Source organism: Rhipicephalus microplus, chromosome 5 (assembly GCF_043290135.1).
Source record: "Rhipicephalus microplus isolate Deutch F79 chromosome 5, USDA_Rmic, whole genome shotgun sequence".
NCBI classification, from domain to species: Eukaryota; Metazoa; Arthropoda; class Arachnida; order Ixodida; family Ixodidae; genus Rhipicephalus; species Rhipicephalus microplus.
In genome coordinates this window covers 53528733-53554312 of record NC_134704.1, presented here as the reverse complement: position 1 = coordinate 53554312, position 25580 = coordinate 53528733, and the positions used below count along the sequence as shown (strand labels likewise).

The following is a 25580-nucleotide window of genomic DNA, read 5'->3' as shown; positions in this document are numbered from 1 at the left end:
ACACGGTCCCGAAGGCGCCAGTGCTTCGAACTCCGCCGGAAAGGTCACCAGCCGTTTGGTAGCGTAGGTTTCTCAGCTCGCGACTGCTTCTGCGCAGAGCTGATAGACGAGCGGACGAGACGACGGTGAGTTAAACAAGGTTTATGTACAGCATATATACAGAGGCGTTACAAATTCGGCACTGGGGCCGACAGAGACGCGAAGAGCCGAGCTCTTCTCTCTAACACATAGCTCTACTCTCACATGGGTCTCTGTCAAAGGGGGTCTCCCTCGACGCGCCGCAGGTCTTTTTTTATATGCCCCGGGTCCAACCCAAACGTCCAACCCGAAGCGCCGCTGGTCGCGAGGTCCGAATCCTCCAATGAGGTCGCCGCTGGGCCGCGTCCTTCTTTCTCCTCAAATCTGGAGAGGCTGCGCTGCAGGTGGCTGCACCCAAGGACGAGTGACGTCGCAATGCATTGCGTCAGACCCGCCAGACAGGAAGGCGCCAGTTGTTTACTCGACGGGCTCGCTTGCGGAGATGACTCACTGCACGTGCACGCCAGAAAGGCGCCGTTGAGTTGTTGATCGCGTCAGGCGGACTTGCGGGCTGGCCTTGACACAGATTGCCTCTTTCAGAGGCACGGACGTTCGTTGTCGACTCGCAGGCATAACGGCACCCCCGCCGCCAGACAATGCGCCGAAAAGACGAGCTGCTTCCACGGGGCTCGTATGTCAGGCGCGCTCGTTCGCCAGGTCCCTCCAGGTTCACCTCCAGGGCCATGGGGAGAATGCAGCTCCAGACTCTGTTCCAGGAACACGTCCCATTCTTGAGGACGGATCCCCCAGCTCCACTGGCTTTTCACCACAACTTGTCGACCAGCTTCACTTGTCTCTACTGACACTCTTCGGTTTCAGCACTTGTCGATGGTTCTGCAACTTGCTAAGAACGGTTCGACAACAGACAACACACGACACAAGCAAGTGCCCTCGGTCACCCGACAGAACACCAGACAAAGTATATTACAACTATGACCAAGCTACGTGTCTTTCGGAATTTCGTTCCCTCTACATCAAGAGGCACATGTGGGACACAAGACTCTTAAAATGAGAGCTCAACTTTTTTTTTACACTTACAACAACGCAACGAATTAGAATACCACGTAGAGTTGGCCCCTTGAGATCACTCCGAACGAGAGCGCTCAGCCCAGGTCGTGATGACGTCAAAATGTTGCCGCGAATCGCCAGCGAGAAACCTAAAGGTTGAGAAGGTACTAGCTAGAACGCACTGCTCAATGCACCTGCATTAGCGTTTAGCTTTCCCTTTTTTTTTTTAGCGAACGTCAAAGTTGCGCTGTGGAGCAACATGCTCCATCTCAGTAACTGGCCACTCTCAGGCGACGATACCTATGCGGTACCAAGAGCGGCTCACACTTGCGACGTTGCACAGGGGAACAACGATACGGCTTGCTACGAATTGACTCCTCACCGCTTAGCTCGATATCGTGTTCGATCACCCTCGTGTTTCCGGGGCGGTCCGAAAACACGTCTCCAAACTCGGAAACAATCCTTCTCAGGTCCTCCTTCCGGACTTCACTTAGCCTAGGCTCGAGGTTTATCTGCTCCCAGATTACTTTCGATCCCCCTTCGATTACCTCACAAGAACTAAAAATTTCTGCTTCCTCTTCCTCTGAAGCATTCAACAGTTGATTTACGACCGCTTGATGTTGAACGTAGGGTTTCATCAAGTTGTAAATTTTGTTCTGCCGCCTTCCTAATTTCACTTCATAATTCGCATCGGGAAGCTTCGATATTACTTTGGCGGGCCCTTCCCAATGAATTTCAAGCTTGTTTCTTTTGAACGGCCGCAGCAGCACTACCTGATTTCCTACTTCAAAAGCGCGCTTCTTTGCCGATTTGTCGTAGTACTCCGACAACATTTGTGAAGCTTTCATGTGGCTTTCCACTGGCGCTTTAATCGAGAGGTCCTCGCGCTGGTCTTGAATGGGCGTCTCTCGATCATCCCTCGACAGCTCTCTCCAACTTTCCGCTACAGGCGAGAGCGTTGCAGCCCTCTCGCTCTGACTCAATGGCGCCATGTCGTCTCCCCTTTCTACGCATACCGCAACGGTCGCTTCGGCGACGGCCCGCTCGCGTGACTGCTCACATTACTCACGCGGAAAATTTTCTTTCTGGGGTTCCGTCGACCCGCCGACAAGGTCACTTGAGAGTTCACCGCATTGAACAAAATCAGGCTTCCGCGAAAGCTTCCGCGCTTGAAATCGCGTGAGGGCCATGTACGCTAAGTTGGGGAAGAACGATTTACCCTGCTCTTTGAGAAGCTGCTCTGAGTTGTTGGAGAAAAGATAAGGAAAACGATCGTTTAGCGCGGCAGACACAGCCGCTTCGGTGCGAAGCTTACCGAACGGGCCTGCAATGACAACAGTGGCGATTGGTAAGCGAACACTCTGCTCCTCGGCGACTTGCCTGATCCACGCGCATTCTCCTGTGAAGTCATCCGGAGACACCAATGAAGGATGGACAACATCCATGGTTGCCGCTGAGTCACGAAGTGCTCGACACGTTTTCCCATTCAGCCTAATTTCTTGGAGATACGGCTCCAACGACCGCATGTTTTTTTTCTGATGCTCGGATTGTTGCGAAGGCAAACTTTTCCTGACAGTTTATCGCGATGTGTCCTTCCTTTTTGCAGTTGTAGCATATTAGCGGCTTCCGTTTGTTTTCCGATTCTAGGATAGTTGCAAACTTTTGCTGACAGTTTATCACGATGTGCCCTTTCTTTTTGCAGTTGTAGCAGATTAGCGGCTTCCGTGATTCAAACGCCCGTGTGGTAGAAACCTCACTCGATTTCTCCGCTTCCGTTTGCCCTTCCCCTACAGTGTCATTCGTAAGAGACGGGTCCTTCTTAAAATTGCGGTGCGGAGCGGGTTTCCGTTGATGAGGTTTCCTTGAAAAGCCCTCTTTCCTTTCATCCTTCTCAACGCGCACTGCCCTGCTATGCAACTTTCGGCGAGTATAATACTCCTCAGCTAACTCTGCTGCCTTGTTTAGCTGTACTTCACCAAGTTTGTCCTGCAGCCAAAGTTTGACATCCTCCTCGATGCAGCGGTAGAATTGCTCCAATGCAACGCATTCCACCACTTTATCGCGGTCGTCATAAACACCTTCGCCCTTGAGCTATTCAATTAAATCGGCTTTAAGACGAAACGCGAAGTCAACGTGTGACTCATTCCCCTTTTTAGCATACCGGAACCTTTGCCTGAAAGCCTCGGGTGACAACTTATAACGTCTCAAGAGCACTTCTTTAACCTCGTCATAGCTCTCAAACGCTTCCCTCGACAAGCAAGTTATCGCGTCGGACACTTCACCGGGAAGAAGAGCTAACAGGTTCTGCGCCCAAAGAGACCGTTTCAAAGCGTTTCGCTCACAGACGTGTTCAAACTTGACGAGATACTTCGCCATGTCCTCGCCTACTACGAACGGTGGCAGTTGATCCCGAATTCTATAACCGCTGACCTGAACTGTTGGAGAAGCTACGCTAGGCGCCTGCGAACACTGTAGGATCGCCAATTCTATTCGTTTCAACTCGAGGCGCTCCTGTCTCTCGGCCTCCTCGCGGCGTTCTCGCCTTTCAGCTTCTTCACGTTCGCGAGCTTCTCGCCTTTCAGCCTCCTCACGGCGTGCTTTGATATCCACCCAGGCCTCATCGACTTCCTCAGCCGACACTCCCTCATCCTTAATGATCTCAAGGATCGCTTGCTTTCGTTTCGCACTGCCCAAAGTAATGCCGAGTTCCTCACAAATTTCGATGAGTTCCTTCACTTTAAGGTTCTCCATCGTTCACACTAGCCTCTTGCTGTTTGCCCCTAATAAGAATCTACTTGCCTACCCACTATAAGCCTACTAGCAAGACGCGCAAGCAAATTTTCACACTCCCTTGTTTACCCCTTCCGCATTAACTTTGGTTTCAAAGCGCTTCGACTTGGCTTGAAACGATCAAAGCTTACTCTAATGCTTCACACAGCCCTTTTCTAAACTACTACAACCTGAGCTAGAGTAGTCTGGTGAACTGAGGGGAAAACATCAGGCACTCACCGCATCGATGTCGCTGACGGCGGCCGATCCCGCAGCTGCCAACCACTGTTGCGACGACGGCCAATCCCGCCGATGGCATCACTGTTGCGACGCGCACCTCCGACGACGTTACGAAGGGCGCTACGAATCTCATCGCTGCAACCACTGTTTCGAAAGACGACGACGCCAACACGGTCCCGAAGGCGCCACTGCTTCGAACTCCGCCGGAAAGGTCACCAGCCGTTTGGTAGCGTAGGTTTCTCAGCTCGCGACTGCTTCTGCGCAGAGCTGATAGACGAGCGGACGAGACGACGGTGAGTTAAACAAGGTTTATGTACAGCATATATACAGAGGCGTTACAAATTCGGCACTGGGGCCGACAGAGACGCGAAGAGCCAAGCTCTTCTCTCTAACACATAGCTCTACTCTCACATGGGTCTCTGTCAAAGGGGGTCTCTCTCGACGCGCCGCAGGGCTTCTTTTATGTGCCCCGGGTCCAACCCAAACGTCCAACCCGAAGCGCCGCTGGTCGCGAGGTCCGAATCCTCCAATGAGGTCGCCGCTGGGCCGCGTCCTTCTTTCTCCTCAAATCTGGAGAGGCTGCGCTGCAGGTGGCTGCACCCAAGGACGAGTGACGTCGCAATGCATTGCGTCAGACCCGCCAGACAGGAAGGTGCCAGTTGTTTACTCGACGGGCTCGCTTGCGGAGATGACTCACTGCACGTGCACGCCAGAAAGGCGCCGTTGAGTTGTTGATCGCGTCAGGCGGACTTGCGGGCTGGCCTTGACACAGCGAACGTCCGTGCCTCTGAAAGAGGCACGGACGTTCGCTGTCGACTCACAGGCATAACAAGGCCACCAAGGCCACCATTTTTCGACCCACGCGTGGTAGTGTGTAAGCCAGAATATTTCTACTCACAGTCACGTTTGTGTCGAGCATGTACAATCTTGACCCCTATATCATCAGTTGGCGCGGTCGGCGGAATTATTACACCCGAACTGATGGCGAGCGATAACTCGCAGCCAGCTTATTATAAGAACATGCCGGACATTATCGGGGTCCCATGATCCATCTTGTTCGCCGCCCCTCACCAATGATGGCGGCTCCCGGCAAGCCATAGAAATTCTGCTCCATAGCGTACACGTGCATGAACGTTTCCGCTCCAATTACATGAACTTTTTTTGTTTTCTTGAACATTAGTATAGCCAGTGAAGACTGTTATCAAACAACTTCGGAGATGGATCGGTTGTATACAACGAGGCAATAGGGCTTGTTTCCGAAGCGGTATAGGCCCTGGCTTGGTTATGGGTTAAAATAATAATAATGTGTTCAAAGGCTGTTCGAAGGCTTCGCCACAATAATAATAGTTGTTGGGGTTCAACGTTCCTAAACCAGTTACGAGAGACACTCCGGAAATTTCGACCACCTGGGGTTCATTAACGTGCCCCTTAGTCTATGTAGTACATGGGCATCAGGCACTTTCGCCTCCGTGTAAAATGCAGTCGTCATAGCTGGCAGTCGATTCGGCGTCCTGCGGCTCAGAGGTTGAGCTCCATAACCATTACGCCACCGTGGCGAGTGGTTCGTAAAATGTCTGACTGCCCCTCTTCCGACGCAGTGCTGGTATTTTTTTTTTGTTACTTTCTTTTGGGTTCATCGGGTTCTATGCTGAGGCACTGTATTCTCCAAAATCACTTCCAACATACAGCAACGCGAGCAAAAAAAGACGGCGCCGATGTCGTGATTGTGCTACTGTACCCTCTGGACGATGGCGTTCAAAAATAAGGCAGACACCAGATTTAGCTTGATGGTTCGGGATGGTCCGGGGTCCCGTCCACAGTGAAATGTGTGTTCTTCTCTGAAGTTCGCGAAAAAATTTTAGATACCTCTCCATGTCAGAATAGTCCTAGTTTCTTCTGCATGGACCGATGGATTGATCGATGACGAGGACGTCTTCTTTGGTCTATTATGTGGATTATGGAGTGTGAGAAACAGAATGAATAAAGGAAATGCAGAGAGGTTAATTATATATCCAGTTTGCTACCATACGCATGGGGAGGGTAATAAAGAGGTAATCGAGACAGAGAGAGAAAGAGAGACAGAAGCCATCATTACACAATTCGCAATACACAGAGAGAGTGCAGCGTGTTATAGCTGGCCACTCAATTCCATTGCATTCAATAACTTCCGAACGGCTTGTGTGGCTTTATGAGCCGATGTGCTCTGATGCCAAGCTACGAAGATCTTTCGTTCAGCAGAAAGCCGATCAGAAAGTCTCCTCAAGGCACAGTAAAAAGTCCGGTGATGCCGATCAAATTGGCAACAGCACAAGTAGGTATACCTTACTCAGTTTCAGTTATTGTACATAAATGCGCCCGCCATACCACTGCGCTAGCGGAATGGGTTGGTGAACACTCTCCCATTTGAGGAACCTCTTTAAACAAAGCAGTGCAAATGACAAGGTTTAACGCATCTTTCTGAGCAATTTTGTAATCAGCCGTGGAGATGAGAGCCGACGAAGAATCCGCTTGATAGCACCGAATGGAAGGCTGAATATAGAGAGAAAGGGTCCTCGTAGGGGCGATTGTTGCAGCATGGAGCCGCCAACGAGGGAGAGAAGAGTGCGCAAGTTTATAGCTTGCGTGCTAAACGCAAGCACATGCGTAAGAATAACCCACCGAATTCTTAGCCGGCCAGAAATATTTTTCCCGTATTGTTCAACTACTGTCCACAGGGAGAACGCGTACAGCATAATTACATGCGTATAATACATGTGGCACCAAACGTCATCAATCACTCGCTCTCCACCACGAACATGTTTGCCACAAGGGCAACGCATGTATGTGTCACGATGATAGCAGCGTAAACGTATTACCCATTCAACAGTGAGAAGACCAATGCCAGCAACAAAAAATGAAGCAGTGCTGTCAGGCCAGCTTTGACTGCAGCCAGATTGCCCCTCAAGCCACGTACACGCTGTGGGGTATCGTCTCCTGCCTCCGAGATCGGAGCCGCCGGAAGCTTACTGCACCTCACGCGTTTTGCAGTGGCTCCAGGATTCACGCACGTTTGACCAAGCGGTGATCTCATGCGTCATCGTGTGGATGTCACAAATGAGCCATCGTGGGGCGTCATCATGACGTCAACACTTACATAAGAGGAATTTTAGGGTCACTCATAATGATGCCGCTAATGCCAATGGTCCCTATTCACGTTTGATGAGACATGTAAGGCTTTCGTCTTAAAATACTGTCTTCAATCGTGCTGCGGCAACAAAGCTCACACCATGCCGACGGCCACATAGCGCTCTGCATATTGCGGACAGTTTCCATTCAGAAAACATATACCTAATTTGTTCTTATCTTTGTTAATTGTAACGACTCTGTAACCTTCATATAGTTGGTCCTAACACACTGCTGAAAAATTCAAACGCATCATTTGACTCCAGTTTAATCCATTTGAGAGTCACATGTGTAGTCACAGTGTGCCTGACTCATTTTAGGAGAGTCGTGCACTGACTCCCTTTTAGAAAGTTGTGTGTCCCACGACTCTCTAAAGAGAGTCAACTTGATTCCTATGAGGGAAGTGCTACACATGTGACTACCACATCTAAAAGAATAGAGTAAGCGTTCTTGGGAGTTTTTAGCCGATTTCCCCATATCTCAGTGCCGAAATGACGGAGAGAGGAGAAAATCAAACGCCGGGAGGTCAACCAGGTAAGCGTATACAGTTTCCTATAAATACACTAGAGGCAACTCTGGCGCTATGGTGTCATTGGAGCTGCAATGCACGGCGCTTCAGCGAGCATGTATATTAGGTGTAGTGCACGGATTAGTCTAATTTTCGTACTTCTGACACCCGTTGGCTTTGCGTAGCTTCAAGTTGCTTTGTCACGAAACGACAATCAGCAATCACTCCACAACTTTAACCTTTTAGGCTAGCCACTTCAAGTCGGCTCACGAAGCTCAAAACGGTTCGTTTTTCCCTTCGAAACAAAACCAAAACACAACAATAAACAAATCCACAAGTTCTTTCAAGGTAGGCAAACACGAATACTAGGCAAATCCGTGTGCTACCTATCATTCCCATGGTCGCTGGACGATCGCAGCGCCATAGTGCCCTCTAGTTAGCCTTTGGAAACAATGCCCACAACGGACTAAATCCGTCTTTTCCGCGGTGGATGCCGTCATGAATTTGTGCCACCCTTGCCGCGTCCGCAGACATCACTGACGAAAAATGCTAAGTTCTTTTTCGCATTCAGATTCGCTCGGACTAACACAGCATATTTAGCCACTATAGGGCCGTTGTAGGTCTCGTAACAAGCACAACTATCAGAGGCGAAGCTCCAAGTGGTCCATGACGATTCCTCGTCCCTCCGGCATACCCAGTAGCATCTCCCTTATCATACAACAGATGGCGCTGATCCACACAAACGAACAAGACAGACGCATGGCGGACGGACGCTTCGGCCCACTCATCATCATTCACTGCGTGGATACACTGTGATTTTTTTTCTCGCTCTGTTTTTCTCGCACAGCCTTTTGGACTTGCTAGCACTCGAGCTACCGCAAATATCTGAGGTCATGTTCCAGTAACAGAGACATGGCTCCAAATCGTCATGAACACTTTGCCGTCGAAACTTTGGGACACCAACCTCAAGCGAATACAAGTCTCAGTTTGAGACTAATAGGCTGCCTATGCACGACGAAGGGCTTAAAGATTCTAAGCGAACTGCTCTCGCTTCAAATAATGTTGTCTTGCTTATTTTCTGTTTCTCCACCGCATTCTTTTACTCGCTTCATCCGCCGTCTGGACGCGATTCACAGCTGGACAGAGACCGCAGTCCGCGAAAGAAACTTCCGCCCCGAGATGTCCGTCGTGTGGATACACGCTAACCGTCGGGTTAGACATCCTACACTTTCGCGAAATGGGACAAAGGCGGAGAGTTGAGAAGAGAAAGTTGAGAAAGGAAAATGATGGTGAGTACGAGCGCACCAGCTGCTGACGGACAAAGGCTTTCACGCAGCCGCCAGAGGTATTCAGCAAGTACAGCAGTCACTTCACTGACGCGTTCAGCTGACTAGCGATGGCAACGCCAATTACCTTGCGTTTAAAATGTGGTCTTGCTGACAGCAATGTTTCTTATATACGTTCCCCTGTCGTCGTTAGGTTAATGCATCAGCTGGTAGCGCTTACACATATGCTCTAATCATTCCAACCAAGTAAGACGCAATAGAATCAGTTATAACACAATATTCACCTATAGTTGGTACACCTCATTCGGGTGTCGGCTCTTCGAATGGCGGTCGATTGAAAGTGACCCTGAGTTGAGACGGAAATGGCCGTGATTCGAGTGTCGTGTCGCATTTAAGCAACCAAGACGAAATAAAAAGAATAACTGAAGATGTAGCAACTCGTTCAAACAAAGACAGTGGCGATGTCGCGATTGCGAGACTGTAAATTTATACACCAAGGACGATAGCGTTTAAAAATAAGGCCGGGACGAGACGCCGGATTTCGCTCGATGAAGGCCTGCCGGCCGAGATGGCCGGGGTCACGTCCTCGATAAAAATACACACACTGTTCTCTGAACCTTGTAAGGAATAATTAATCAAATTTATGGGGTATTTGAAGCAGAAAGCCAGACGTTGATTGCGAGGCACAGCGTAACGACAATCTTCATATGCGTGTGTTTTTTGTTCTCTTTTTTACTATCCGGTGTTCATTAACGTGAGCCTAAATCTAAGTAAGCAGGTGTTCTTGCATGTCGCCCCCACCAAAATGCGACCGCCGGGGCAGGTATTCGAACCAGTGTCCTCGATCCCAGATGTGCCATCTGGGATCCCCATCAAATAACTCTTATTCAAACGCTTGAAACTATCCAAAATCGTGCAGCCAGATTAATTTATTCTGACTATTCCTTTCTTAGCAGCGTCACCGAACTAAAATCTCAAGCTAACATGGTTAACTTAGCTTCACGCCGCAAAATTTCAAGACTGTGTTTGTTTCACACATTTTATCATGCATTGCACCTAAACCATGTTATCGTTCCAGCCCATCGTCTTTCATGCCGTATCAGCCATACGAAAGCGGTTTATCCACCCCGTGCGCATACCACTGCCCATCACTCTTCGTTTTTTGTGCAAACATCAACAGAATGGAACGATCTTCCTGCTGACATCGTGCACCACTCCAGCATCGCCCATTTCAAGGAAGCCATCGAACAAATCATCTGTTTGTGAACTGTCTACCTCCTCATGTAACACCCCTTGACTGGGGCCTTTGAGGTATTATAGATAGATAAATAAATAAATAAACATATTCTCGATAGACTCTGAGATAGTGTTCAGATGTGACAATTACCGCAAATACTGTTTGCAATTCTAAAATATTGGGACAAGTTGAACAACGTCCCAACAACGTTCGTTAAGTTTTGATTTATGGGTACGGAACGCTAATAAAATGCAACTAGAGTTTTGTACCCTGTCACCTTGCGCCAGCAAATGAACTGGTTTGAGGTTTTGTTTGTTTGTTTGCTTGTTTGTGTGTTTTGTGTGTTTGTGTGTGTGTGTTTATTAAAATATTAAATCCTAAATAACAGAGGCGAGACAATTATTAAGCTAAAGAATGGAGGCAAACGCGACATTTGAAAAGTAGAAAGCGCCACAAAAAAAAAAAATCTTTAGTGTGTCATCGCCTGGACGGGAGTTGAGGCGTGAAGCTCGCGGGCCAAGCGAGTTTCGATCATTGAAGAAGCCGCACCGCTGTATCTACAGCGAGACTCAAAATAGCGGGACGACGACGACGCCAAGGTCCCCACACGTATCACGGCTCGTAGTATATACGTCTCACGATAGGGCACTGTGGCCGAATCGATGTGCTCCAATTCGGGAGTCAGCCGTGGTGGGTCACGAATGCTGAACCTCGGTGCGGGACGCCTTATCTCACTCGCGCTTCGCGGTGCCTATAGACTACTTTGCGGGTGGGTTTCGGCGCCGCCATATTAGCCTGTAGTCCTGCCGTTTTATGTCGCCACCAGGCGCGAATCAGGGATAATAATAACAAATGTTTGGGTTTAACGTCCCGAAACCACCATATAAATATGAGAGACGCTGTATAGGGGAGCGCTCCGGAAATTTCGTCCGCCTGGCGTTCATTTTAACGTGCACATAAATCTAAACACACGGGCCTCGAGCACTTTCGCCTCCATCGAAGATGCGGCCGCTGCGGGTGGGATTCGATCCCGTGACCTGAAGTGCGAATCACTCTCTGCAAATGCGACAAATGCGCACGGCATGTTTCCAAGGCACTCAATATTACATTCCAAAAAATAAACTAAAGGATTGTATTGTTTTGCGTGAGTTTCAATATAGGTCACCTTTATTAACATGTAATAAAATATCAAATTATTCTGCAATTAGTCAGCTTCACTTCCTGCATAAAAATAATCAAATATTAGACCCGAGATGCGTGCACACTATGTTTTTCAGCGACATTTGTTTCAAGCAAAGAAAAAGGATACTCTTGGCGTTGGTATAGTGTTACTCGGCACAACGAGCGATCATCCGACATGCGAGTGTCTCCCACAAAGTCATTCTCTGCACCAATACGCAACTCGATGAAGTGAAATCGGACTGCTAGTTTTCCACTCATGAAGCTTGCGGAAATGTGCACACTAAGTTTGTAGCTATTTGAAGAAACACGTGGTTCGTGGCGTGCCTTCTGCACAATTGTACGCACTGCTATCTGAAGGGGGTACAGACCAGTAAATTTTTCATTTTTACCTATCAGTACTGTGATTTTGTTGTCTGAATGACTTCAGTTTGTGCATATGTACGGGCACATAGTAAACTAGAGCGAGAGAAAGAAAGAGAAAGCTATTTAAAGAAAAGCAGAGAACTATGCCGGCGTAGATAACCTCTTCAAACTCCATAATAAAATTTCGGGTCAATTTATCTAAAACCTCTTTATTTTGCTCTTAAGCGTACAAGAACACTGGAAAATTTCGTTTTGGATTGACAAAAAAAAGCTGGCGAGCGAAATTTGCCTGTCCCCAAACTGGGCCTCTGGTTCTCAAAAGGTGTGGAAGTCCACAAAGAAATTACTTAAATCGTGGTGCGGTCCTTTGTGAAAACAAAGGACCGCACCACGCTTTAAGGAATTCACATTATATTTATCTCCACCCTCTGTTTTCTGCGTTTCCCATTACTTCCAGATATTCATATTCAGGGAAGTGTCGTGGCATGTCATACCTCGTGTTGTCAGGGTTAAAATAGTGATCTTGCAGGACCGCACCACGCTTTAAGGAATTCACATTATATTTATCTCCACCCTCTGTTTTCTGCGTTTCCTATTACTTCCAGATATTCATATTCAGGGAAGTGTCGTGGCATGTCATACCTCGTGTTGTCAGGGATAAAATAGTGATCTTGCACCTCCATCGGCCAGTTGGCCTTCCTTATTTTTCGTTTTCTTCTTTGATTTCTCCCTAATTGCATTGTCTGCTGGACACATCGGCTGGTGCTTGAATCGAGGATGGTGTAGCGTTTATTTCGAACCATTGATTGATTGATATGTAGGGTTTAACGTCCCAAAACCACCATATGATTATGAGAGACGCTGTAGTGGAGGGCTCCGGAAATTTCGACCACCCGGGGTTCTTTGACGTGCACCCAAATCTGAGCACATGGGCCTACAACATTTCCGCCTCCATCAGAAATGCAGCTGCCGCAGCCTGGATTCGATCTCGCGACCTGCGGGTCAGCAGCCGAACACCTTAGCCACTAGACCACCGCGGCGGGGCTTGTTTCGAACCATTAAAGTGGACTTTGATGTCATTGGGAGCCATCCTATCAGTATTTACTGAGATTCACACTATTTCAGAGCAGTCTCATCACACAGAAGACCTTTAAGGCGATAGCGTTAAAGAGCTCGTTTCGAAGAAATTCCGGCGTCGGTGTCGGTGGGCGTCATTGGTTGTGAGCAAAAATTATCGTCTTATGCGTGACAAATGAACACATAACGATGCAAATAAAATAAATGATGAAACAAAAAATCCCAGGTCAGAGTGGGTATTGAATCCAAGGTCGGTTGCGTGGCCGGTGGATGTCTTGCCACATGGTCGCGCGTCTTGTTTTCTTTCTTACATCATATTTAATGCACATGCAGTTGACGTATGTACATTACAAACAAGTCCTATACAACACTGTGTCTACAAGGGTATTTGAGAAGCACACTTCATGAACTCTGTATAGCAGTCGGGCTGAAACTGCAGCTGGCTGTTCACAAAGTCTTTTAGATGCACAGTCATTTGTACGGAGTGGCATTGTGAAGACACCATTGGTTCCCCATGCCTGTCCAAGAAAAGAGTCTTCCATAAACTGTACATCACGCCCATTAACAACAGCATGTAGACTGGCATATTCTGCATGTCTAAGCATTTGGGTGGTACAAGATATCAGATGCTATCACAGTTTAAATCCAGTTGTTTTCAAAAGTTGTGAAGGACGTCCCGAAATAGGATGGCGTCCTTACAAATAATAAAGCAATGTTCTATTGTTTCTGGAGCGTCACAGAGGTGGCAATGAATTGAGTATAAAAATATACATTTTTTGTTTAACCGGACTTTTACGCGCACTGTTTTTGTGTGCTCTTCGTAGAAAAATGTGGCGGCTGTAGGTCAAATATACATTTTTATCCCACGTAACAGTACGTCGGACCAGAAAATAACAGTATATTTATGTGGCGGGGCCAAATGTTGGCCCTTCCCTCGATGATTACGATGAGAAACCAACCACGGCAAATCTGTATTCTTGACAGCATGATGCGCTCCGTTAAGTTCCTGCTTTCCTTTCTTTTCTCGTTCCCTTCGATCCCTTAGTGACCCATTTGACTGCTCAGCTGAAACAAGGCACCGGGCTCGAACCGACCTGGTTCGGGCAGAGGGCGCCTGTTATCGCTCAATGCGCCTTGCGACCAGCAGGGTTCCGGGGAGCAAGCGATATCCCTGGAGTGAAAAAATAATGCGAACAACAATCCAAATGAAAGCTGACTGAATGTATTCAATTTGACCTGACTGGAGCGTTTCGTGCCGGCGCATTCGTGTGACAACACGATGTGAACCATCGTGTTAGGTTACTTGAAAAGACGCGGCACAAGATTAGATTCAAGAAGAAGCAAGAACAGACAGAAACTTCGGAACGGCACCTCACAACTCATGAGTTGTGAGTTTGCGTTCTTTCTACTGTCATGTTGTTTCTTCTCAGTTCTGACCTTTCGCCATGTCTTTGGAATAGCAATGCGCCAACTGGCCCAACACGACGTACTGCGTTGTTAGGTGGCTGGGCTTCGTGCAAACGTGTCGTTGTTTTTCCACAGTGTGTACAATTGGTCCTGGAATGTTATTCGACGTCGCGATTACATGTTCTTTTCCATTTTGTGATGACATATGAGGAACGACTGTTTAACGCACACGAGACGACGCATAGAAGTGTTTTAGGAGAGCGTATATGTTTGGAGAGCTGGGGCGTATAGCTTAGCGAAAGATCTGTGGGGTTAACAAAACTTGGTGCTTGGTTGATTGACAGAGAACGTATACGAAAGGGTTCACTGCGTAAGAAATATGTTTTAGGAGACTGTAAAATTGGGCGAGTCAGTCGATAGTTTAATAAAAGACTTCCCCCCTGTCACGTCTTCTTCACAAAAGTCATCTCTGCAAGTTAAGCTTGCAGAGATGACTTTTGTGCAATATTTTTTTCATGGCTTAGGCTACTTAAACTTCATTGTGAAAAGAAGTAACTGCGACACCGCACAAGGACAACAATGTCTCCTATAAATGATATATTTAAATGACGCAAACGCTATACAATTAATCAGTTGACATGAAGAAATTCTACTAGCACTGAGAGCTCTAGTCTCGTCAATTTTACTTTAATAGGTCTACTGACGGAGGAGATAATTGAGGGTGCCCCGCCACGGTGGTCCAGCAGCTAAGGTACTCGGCTGCTGACACGCACGTCGCGGGTTCGAATCCCGGCTGCGGCGGCGGCATTTTCGATGAAGGAGAAAATGCTCTAGGCCCGTGTGCTCAGATTTGGGTGCACGTTAAAAAACACGATGTGTGGTAGAAATTTCAGGAGTCCTCCACTACGGCGTCTCTCATAATCATAGCGTGGTTTTGGGACGTCAAACCCCACATATGCGCCGGAATCACCGCACGTGACGTCACAGATTTCAGAGTGCACTTTCTGTTTTCGTGTTTCGAGGACATTGGTTCAATAAAATTTCGTGAAACTTGTTAAATAATAAATCTATGGCCCTATCCAAGAACAACGTACTTTATTTTGATCTGTTAAAAACTACGTATAGGACTGAGTAGATGTCATCAAAATCTATGTCGTCACGGCATTTGGTGCGGGAGTTTTAAAGGTGGCGTTGCACATGTTTCCGGGTTCCCTCACCTACGAAGCGTATTCAGGCGCCAAAACCGTAAACGGGGGGAGGGGGGACAAGGCTAGGGATCCGGGCCTCCCCCCCTCCCAAAAAAAATTAACAAGGAGGGGTTGTTTTACCGAGGAGAAATAACAAAAGCAGGTCTTTTCCAGGGCTGTGAACAAGTGCCCCGGCTCCATTGCCCCCCCCCCCTCCTCCTCCTGAGAAACATTCCTGTCTACGGGTTTGTCAAGCGCCATGCGTGGTGATTTTGTAATGTGCTAGAGTAATTTACTAATACGAGAGCAGTCATTTTTCTGCCTATTGTCCCTTTAAATAGCCCGATATGCCGCAACGTCGCCCATTCCTCGACTATCCGCAGAAGGACCGCTACCCCCTGAGCCACACGTTCGATTACCGGAGCGGCATGCCCATGGCCCGGTCGCTGCCGACCTCGGTCTCATCGCTTCAGCGATCGCTGCAGCTGCGCCACTTGGAGACTCGGCAGTCGAGACCGCCCTCCGAGATCCGCGACGTCGCGACGCTCGGAAGCGACCGCACTTCGGAGGAGTCCCACAGCACCGACGACGATCCCCACAGGCACCGAAGGAGGAGGCCAGCCGCCTCCAAGAACTTCCTGCCAAACTTCGCCGTAAACGACAAGAAGGTACTATAAACAACGCTGCAAACCAATTAACACACTTTTGTGTACGCATTCAAAGCTCGATCTAATAAAACCCGATGTTACCAAGATCCCGATCTAACGAAGCAATTTCCACTCTGCCGTATAGGTTCCCATTGGGTTCAATGTTTTTATGCACTTGAAATAACGAGTGACTTGGCTCGGCGCCCGATTTAACTTAAAAACTTTTCAAACTGCATGAGAGGATGAAGACACAAGGAAGAAAACTTTCAGAGCACTGCAAGCGCAGCTTAATAGGTTTTAAGGGCAAATCAACCAACTAGCCTGCCAGAACGTATTACCAATTTAACGAGCAATGTTTTATAAAATAACCTAAAAAATGTGGTGATTTATTTCTAAATTCTGACAAACATAAGTCCTTTTTGAACGTGCACGCAAATGATGTCGAGTAAAAACATGTGAATCACCACTTCCACGACTGTGATTTAGTATATATCATTAGCAAAAAATTTTAGAAAGAGACTTTATTTGTTCGCCGATCACATTCCAGCTATGCGATCCGAGGCCGACAGCTGATCAAAGGACAGAAAAGCGAACCTTCTGGAATGTGTGTCACCAGGACAAATTAAAATGCTACTTATATTCCCTTATTTGATGGGAATTGAAACCGCGCTCGATGGCGTTAAAGAAAACCCACGGTTACGATAGGCGTCACCCCTTTCTCTGCGACTGCCTTCCTGGGAATCGTTACACGGCTTCCATGAATGAAGGGTGGCCACCAAAAGTGACAAAATCAGTGACCCCCATTCAGTGGCTCTGCGATGCATTCCGCGTATTGTGAAAAACCCCGCGCTCTACCACACGCACAAGCACGCACGCAGCCACACGCAAACACGTACGGAACGTAATTACGGCAAATGCGCTTGTCTCACCCTTTTTGCGCGCGAACATGGGCAAGAATAAATCGAAAAAAAAAACCATAGAAATGGTTGAGAAAGTGTTTTACCAAGTACCGTGACAAAGAACGTGTGTCACCTTGAATATAAGTGTTTAGGAGGTTTTTCTTCCTACGTGGTAGTGTGGGAGATAAAGAACAAAAATATACTGATAAGTCTTTTTAGGTGACGAAATAGTGAGTTCTGAAACACAATTAATTAATCACTTTATCTTGCTTTGTTTTGTTTTTCATCTGATTGCTTCATACGGCGAGTCGTTCGTAGTCAGGTCATGTCAGGCAGCTGAAATTCGTACAGTATATTTGTTCTATACTCAGTAGAGTTTGTGCCGATGAAGGTAAAACATATCGCTATAGCGCGCTTCACGGTCATCTGCACAAAACTTGAGGCTAACCGCTTGTTCATGCTGGCGCTGTCATCACGCATGACGATGAAAAACGATCTAGCTGAATACGCCACCTTACATTCCGCATTATCAATACGAAACAGTCTAAAATATTAACTAACAATAAAAACGACGTCTCCAAACATTTTTTTTAGTCAGTCTTCAAAACAAACAAGCGCTATTCGTATATACGGTTACTGTTTTCTAACGGTTTGCGAGTATACTGCACAGTCTCAACGGCACAAAAATGAACATGAAATCATCGCGAAAATTATATATAAATTCCAACGCGTCCAATGATGGCCAAAGTCGATTGTCTATAGATTACATAAATGTCAACCAGTTATGACAAAGTAAAATATGACAAATTTCGACTACTGTTGGCCACAGTGTCGGCTATACATGATGGCGAATGCCGGATAATGGTCGTATACTGTTCAAAAAAAAAAAAAATGGCAGCCGTAAGCAGGGTTGTAGCCAGTTGGTGGCACAACGAGCCCCAGCCCCCTCGAATGTTTTTTCGCCATGGGATACAGAGCGAAAAATGACCATTTCAAAGAGGTACCCCCCCCCTTCTCCCCTCCCCCCCAAAAAATCTGTCTGCGCTGCTGCTGCTACAATGATTGTTAATGTAGCCGTGTGCTGGTGAAATGACGTAATTTTCAGTAACACTTACACGCACTTTCCCAGAAGGGAGTTTCTGCTTGCGTTTTTTTCTTCCTTGAATGCGTTCCTCAACGTTTCATTTTTTTTTCCCCCTTCGCCGTTGTCCATATCATCACAGGCGCAACATGCCCACGTCGTAAATGTACAGTCATCGCGCCATTAGCAATGCATGAAAATGGTTTCTACGACTTGGCCGTGGGGCCAGACCATACACTCACTGATATTGCTGTTAAATAGAAACGAAGCAGGGATCGCTCTTGTGTGAGTCGCGCGCTTCGTGGTATAGCGCTCACGCTTCAGTGAGCGTCTGCACGGGACCGGTCGTGCAGAGGGGTGATCGTACCTAAGCGCCTCCATCGGTTTTTGACGGTTGCACGCCCCCAACATTTCTTTCTTTCTTCGTTTATTTTCTTCCCGGCACCGCTATTGCATTTGCTCGCTGGAGGTAATGGTTGACAACCCTTCGATCGGGACTACCATAATCGGCAGCCGCAATTGCGTGCAGTACCGTGAAATCCGCTAGCCATGTTAGCCGAATGTGGAGTATGGTATGTTGCCATCTTGCCACTTTCATTTTCCAATCGCTCTATTTTAGGGGTCGACCTTTAACAGCACATGCCTTATAAGTCACGTGATCAGCACACAGTGCGACAAATGATATGCAACTTGTCCTACTGTATATTACAGTGATGCTTCATACCTCTCGTTGGTCGGATAATTTCATGGCCTAAACACGATACGCCAGGTTAAATGGTCCTTTAATCAAAAACAGCGCACTCGCTTGCTTCTCTGTTAGCTGATGCGTGTAATCTCTGCGTTCAACTTCCGCACTCAGAAAGGGCAGGAAATGGACAGACGAGCCGACCAGGAGGCGTTGATCCGACGAATGCGTTCGCTGCTTTAAGGGTCCTTTAGCAATGCAAGACAAAGAGCCCAGTATTAGTGCTCAGCATAAAGCTTAGTATTAGTTTCAATAATGTCGACCACAGAAGAAGCATGAACAATGGGAACACTGTCCCGCACATTGCCGGTAAAGATTAAGTCGCAGCTGCTCTGCACTTCACACGAGGGCTTCGAATGGCGCCAAGTGGCTCTTCCTTCCCGCAGGGTGGGTTCCCCCTTTTATATATAAAAGGAAGAGCCGTCTTGCCACTCATTCAGTTCATTCTAACACTGCCTGGGTAGACCACGGAAACAAAGACACCAAAAGAACAGTATATATGAACGCAATGCACGACCCATAAGCCGTCTCGCTCAAGATGATCGCGGAACCAGTCGCGGTCTACGACAGCAACCACAAAGCAAATATTATTACTACTACACCCCCCCCCCCCCCCATCCCAACCACCAGTCGGCATGTGGGGTGCTTGATACAGCTTCACTGGGCATTCAATACGTTCGCAGGCCAGGATAACTGCCAATTTCTTTTATTTATTTACTTATCCCTTCTCGGATGTAATTTGAACCACAGTATCTGCTAACGTTCATTTAAACGTGATCCTTAATTTGAATATAACTTGAACATTCCACAGCTTTCGGAGAAGGGAGAATCCAGGGCTGCCACCTTTGCACAGCTATGAGAGCATCGCACGTGTTCTGCATACGTTGTGGGCTCGGTCCCCAACAGTGGTGCATTCATTTGAAACACTTCCCTTATTTAAATTTCATTTTTTTTTCTTTACCTTGTAGTTGCTGCACCATAATTGCATACTGCAAATAACACCCACGTGCTTTCAAATTGCCCCCATCATCTGTGGCTTCAATCTGCTGTGACATGATGTGACTGCAATTAGTGGGCTTCCTTTTTTTTCCTTGTTTAAAGTAAGAAGAACGTGCACCATAGGTAGCTCAGCTATTAGAGTGAGCCTACCCTGTTAATTTCACTTCCACCCAGGTATTGCATTTCCAAGGCTACTTCCGAGAAGAAATTGATAACTCGCCATTGGAGCAGTACCGAGTACGGCCTGTTGACATTTTCTACTTCCTCGAAGACGATGGCATCTCGGTGCGAGAACCCAAGCAGGAGAACAGTGGTCTCAGTCAGGTAGGAACACGATTTTTTTCGATTAGATTGGTTGCACACAGTGACTAAGGGGGGGGGCTAAGTCAGGGTGTTCAGATAATGGTGCTTATGTCCGTACCCAATGCATATGTCTATAGATACAGCGTGTTTCAAGGAATGTGTCTCATATTATTTAAAATTACAGAAAGTACGCATCTGCGTCCTACCTGTGGCGTTCCCTTTACTTTCGCAGGAGGCCTCTTTAGATGTGTACAAACATTATTTATGGCAGTAATTACACAAATTAAAAGAATTACCTTTTTAACCAGTGGAAGTAGTCAATTGAGTCCAATATGCGAATTGCTTGAAGTCTTTCCTACGAAGACGTAAGTAGCCACTTTGAATAGTTCGTAGCCACTTAGAAATTTCTGGAATGTGGCCAGTTGTAATCACCACGAAGCGATGAGGTGTGGCCAATTTAGCTGGCGAAACCATATGGCGAAATCGAAACCGACGCACCAAACAAAGCATCTACCATTCACTTCGATAATGTTACAGGTTAGCTCTGTTCAAAACATCATTCGCTGATTGGTCGTCGCTTCGAAGTTGTCTCTCGCTTCATCGCGGCAACGCATCACCAACTGAACAGCTGATGATGCGTTGGGACGCTGACGCGCTGGTGATACGCGGGCATACTGGTCCCCGATATTGGACGAGGCTGAATGAAAACAGGCGTCGCCATTGACGCAAAAATTGAAATGAACCCATGATGTGCCTCGCAGAAAGCTAGATCCGCCGTCCACACACATCTTCTTCCTCCTCCTCCTCCTCCTCCTCCCGCTTCTCAGAACGGCCGGCCTTGAGAAGCTTGCCCCTACTTTCCTTTAGCAAGTGTGGAAAACAGACAGATCTTCAAATGCAAGACCAGGGGTTCTCAGTCACCTCCACAGGCAAACAATACAGAGCGATAAAACGGGCCCTCTAATCAATGACGGTATACAGGTACAACGGAGCATGAACTCCTCTCAACTGACTACCGCCTCCAGGCAGAAGTGAAGCTGCTGGCCACGGCCGTTCGAACCACTGGCCAGCTATATTCAACGATCTCGTAGTGCCGATAATGAAGTCGCTTCTATCTGTTTAACTGGCCAACGATACGGGGCTGATTTTGTGTCCCTTTCGATCGTTGCGCGGGGTACGGGGAGGGAGGGTGGGGCGTCCACCTTGTAGATACCGAAGTGCCCGCCTGCCTGTATTACGCGGTGTATGCAGCGCACGCCTATGCCTTCAACAATCATTCGAGAACTTCGCCGCTGGCGTTGTTATAGAAGAGCCGGCGTACCCGCTCTTGCAGGGTTGCGTGCTGCGGAGACATCGCATCCGCAAGTCGGACGGCCGCTGCTTCCACTGGAGCGACCTGAACGTGGGGAACACCATCTCGCTCTACGGCATCACCTACAAGATCGTCAACTGCGACAAGTTCACCAGGGTGAGAAGAGTCGTGTTGCGTGAAGGAGGAAGAGTAAGGAGGACTGGATTCAGTTTTACTCCACCAACAGTCCCAGAAGCTGGCGGTATACGCATGCCTGCAATTGTTCTGCCAAAGTGGACAATCGGCGATTTCTCTATTTATTTATTTATTTATTTATTTATTTATTTATTTATTTATTTATTTATTTATTTATTTATTTATTTCTTAGAGACCACTTTCTATGTTGCTGCATGTATTTGTTGCCAGTAGGGTTACTAATTGCGAAGCATTTCTTAGAGAACTTCGTCGACATGAGCGTATCTATCTATCTATCTATCTATCTATCTATCTATCTATCTATCTATCTATCTATCTATCTATCTATCTATCTATCTATCTATCTATCTATCTATCTATCTATCTGTCTATCTATCTATCTATCTATCTGTCTATCTATCTATCTATCTATCTATCTATCTATCTATCTATCTATCTATCTATCTATCTATCTATCTATCTATCTATCTATCTATCTATCTATCTATCTATCTATCTATCTATCTATCTATCTATCTAGCCGCTTACGTTTGGGTGCTCTCGTGGTCACCCCATTTACTTGGCTTGAACCAAAATTAGCAACAGAGGGTAAGATGGTTCGACGAATATGACGCGCTCGTCAAGACATGAATAATGTCACAATCCCGTCACGTGTCGTCAAACACTTCCCGCCAGACAGTGACATATACCCACGGGCGGGTATGTGCCGTTGGTATGTGGGTATGTGCCACAGGTGATTGACACTTGTTATCTTCCCAGGAACGACGAGAACACGCATGGGCAATTTAAACGCGCGAGTATCAAGAAATACCCGACATCGATGGCGTCGACCCAATGAAGGCGTGGAATAAATCTCAGTGTTAAGAAAAACCTCACATAGGCTACGCTGGCCCTCTGACGAATGCAAATAATCAATTTCAAGGTCCCAGCAGCAATCGAACCCAAGCATTCTGGGTGCGAATGAAGCATTTTACCACAGGGTACGCCAGGTCTCGGAACTACTTTTCAAATAGACGCTAATCTTCGTGAAACGTCAATAGTGGTTGCAGTGCTGTCGACCCAATTTTATAAACATTACATATGTACTATTTTGATACATCCGTCACGTCGAGTTAACGTCAGATGTGGTTAGTTGCCATGAGCTGAAGCTGATTTATGTAGCAGTGTCCAGGGTCATCATCTTCGCGAGCATCAGCGCTTCATATGAGCTTTTGGTGTTGCTAATGCACATGATCCAGTGGGTATCGTTGCACAAGTGCAAACATCTGGTTATATAAACATCTGCAACTCTTCATTATATGTCTGTGCGTGTGACATTTGTACATTAATTTACCGTCATTGCATGACGTGTCACTCAGTAAAACAATTGCAACACGGTCATCTTTCCTCCGCATGCTTCGCATAACGTCGATTCCCATGTACGTGGGATCTACCGAATTTTTTTTTAACACGATCCTCTTTCTGTCCTATTTTCTTATGCTCCATCTCTTCCCTGCTCCCGGAGAGTAGGCAGGCGTTGTACCTCTTCGGGTGTCAATATTGGTCAGCCTACTCTCTCCCTCTTTCCTCTGTCCTTATACATCGATATGAAATAATAATAACCAATCAATCAATTGTTTGTTTAACGTGCCCCGAAACAACCACGAGGTCTCAGGGCGGACACAAGGAAAAATAAAACAATAAAAATAAACAATACAATACAGACAGTCTTCTGAAAAAAAATCAAATAAATACAATGAAACCGCACAGACAAAAACATCACTACAAAATGGGAACAATAAGGCAAGACAATCCTGGAATTGGAGCGAAAAATAAAGGGAAATACACAGAACTATGTAGACGCCTTCCTGAAAGACGTAAAAGGGAAGAATTTGGGCATTGTGAAAAACTGTGTCAAGACACTGCAGAGCTGATATAAAAACAATGACAGTAGATTTTGAAAACATTAAGATCATGAAAGTTAACTTTATAGAGATTTCGTGTTGAGTTAGCGGTAGAGTGTTGAAAGAAGTTGACAGGTATATGGTTGATTTTCTCGGTTTACCTTACACGGAATCCAAAAATTTACACATACCTTCTTATCTCTCTACAACCTCTTTTCACCCCTTCATCCCTTCCCCAGTGCATGGTAGCAAACCGGATGTGCGTCTGGTTAACCTCCCTGCCCTTACTTGCATATTTATCTCTCTCTCTCTCTCTCTACACAGCTGAGAAGCAAAAGGCAGGATATCATACCATGAGCTAATTTGTAAAGATATAATAGGTCAGGGTGATTTCGTAGGCAGTGAAGTCATTACAATGGTAATAGTCTGACTATGTTAGAACGAGATCCAGAGTCATTTCTAGCGAAACGATCGTTGTAAATGCTTATGAATTTTTTCTTGACTCGCTCAATGGCATCGCTGCCAGATTAAGCGATCGCATTCCAAATCACAGATGCATATTCAACTTGAGAAAGAGATATTTTGGTGTACAGCTTGTGGAAGGCTGTAGGAGAACTGAATTCTCAAGAGATTCTGCAAACACAGCCGATAGAACAAAGGCCATGCATGGCACCACATTTAGTGTGTGCAAAAAAAAAAATTGCATGCTATCAAGAACAACACCAAGATCACTGAATTCATAAACTTTACATAACAACATGGTATTGACGGAGTACGAAAATGGCATGGTGGATGTTTAGCAAGATATACTCGCTGAGGTATTCAGAAAAAGGTTATTGTTGTCCCAACATTCGGAGAAAGAACTCTAATCTGACTGCACAAGTGACCGTCGTTCACTGAATGAATTTCCTTAAATATCTTGATGTGAGAGAAATATCTTGATATGAGGAAAAAAAACAATAACAAATCGCAAAAGAAGCATCGTTAGCGTATATTAAAATAAGAGTGTGCCTAACCAACCCTTGAGGGTCCTAACCCTCAAGACCTTGGACCTTGAGGGTCGTTCCTGTTATAATAAAGAATAGAGAGAATTATTATTATTATTATTATTATTATTATTATTATTATTATTATTATTATTATTATTATTATTATTATTATTATTATTATTATTATTATTATTATTATTATTATTATTATTATTATTATAACAATAATGTTTATATCCTATCGATGTGCCTATTTACGTGCCTGTCCCTTTCCCACTCTCATGCGTCATCATGGTATGGAGAGGGAACCTTAATTTTGTCGCCGTGAACGAGAAACCAAGTTCGGCCGCAGTTGTTCTTCCGGGTATCTCTTAAATTACTCCGTGACTCGACCACGTACTCTGTCGCAGGACTACCTGCGTCAGCAGGGCGTCGAGGTGCGGCCACCCGAGCCCCTGCCCGAGGACCCGTACACGGCTAGCCGACGCACCCTCTCCCAGCAGCGGCGCAAGCTGCACACTACCAAGAGCCAGCGGGACAAGCTGTGGCGCTTCTTGCGCTACGACCGCCACGTCCTCCGCTTCTTCTGCGTCGAGGACGCCAAAGGGGTCGTCGACCCCAGGCACCGAAAGAAACTGGTCCTACAGGTATCGCGCTATATAAATGTACCGATGTAACATATTGCCACGGACTCGTCTTCCCTGTTTCTTTCATTGAGGTGATGTGAGGAAATGTTGGCGCACAAAGGCGCCGGCAAACCCAAAGTTCCTATAGAGGGGTCGAACATGACGCATTCAGGGTGCAATATTTCCAATACTGTCATATGTCGGTGCTCATTGAAGGAACCAACAGGTGCCCAGAACACAAAACGAGATCACCCCACTGATGGAAAGATTGTGCTTCGCATTGACTCAAACCAACACTGTTTCTTCCTGAGAGGTGGATTTATATCTTGTTTTCTCCTTTGAAAGTCGCCAAACATGACCTGCGGTGTCCCTGGCGGTAAAAACCTGAACGATCCTA

General features: G+C 46.6%; 1 protein-coding gene across 1 annotated transcript in view; it reads left to right on the top strand.

The window, feature by feature from the left end:
* Nucleotides 1-25580, top strand: part of LOC119173866 (EF-hand domain-containing protein 1) — a 63361-nt gene that overhangs the window by 13447 nt on the left and 24334 nt on the right. The window contains exons 2-5 of the mRNA XM_075895478.1: nt 15888-16172; nt 20050-20199; nt 21512-21646; nt 24968-25204. Coding sequence (XP_075751593.1) covers nt 15888-16172; nt 20050-20199; nt 21512-21646; nt 24968-25204 — 807 coding nt within the window. The remainder of the gene's footprint in view (nt 1-15887; nt 16173-20049; nt 20200-21511; nt 21647-24967; nt 25205-25580) is intronic.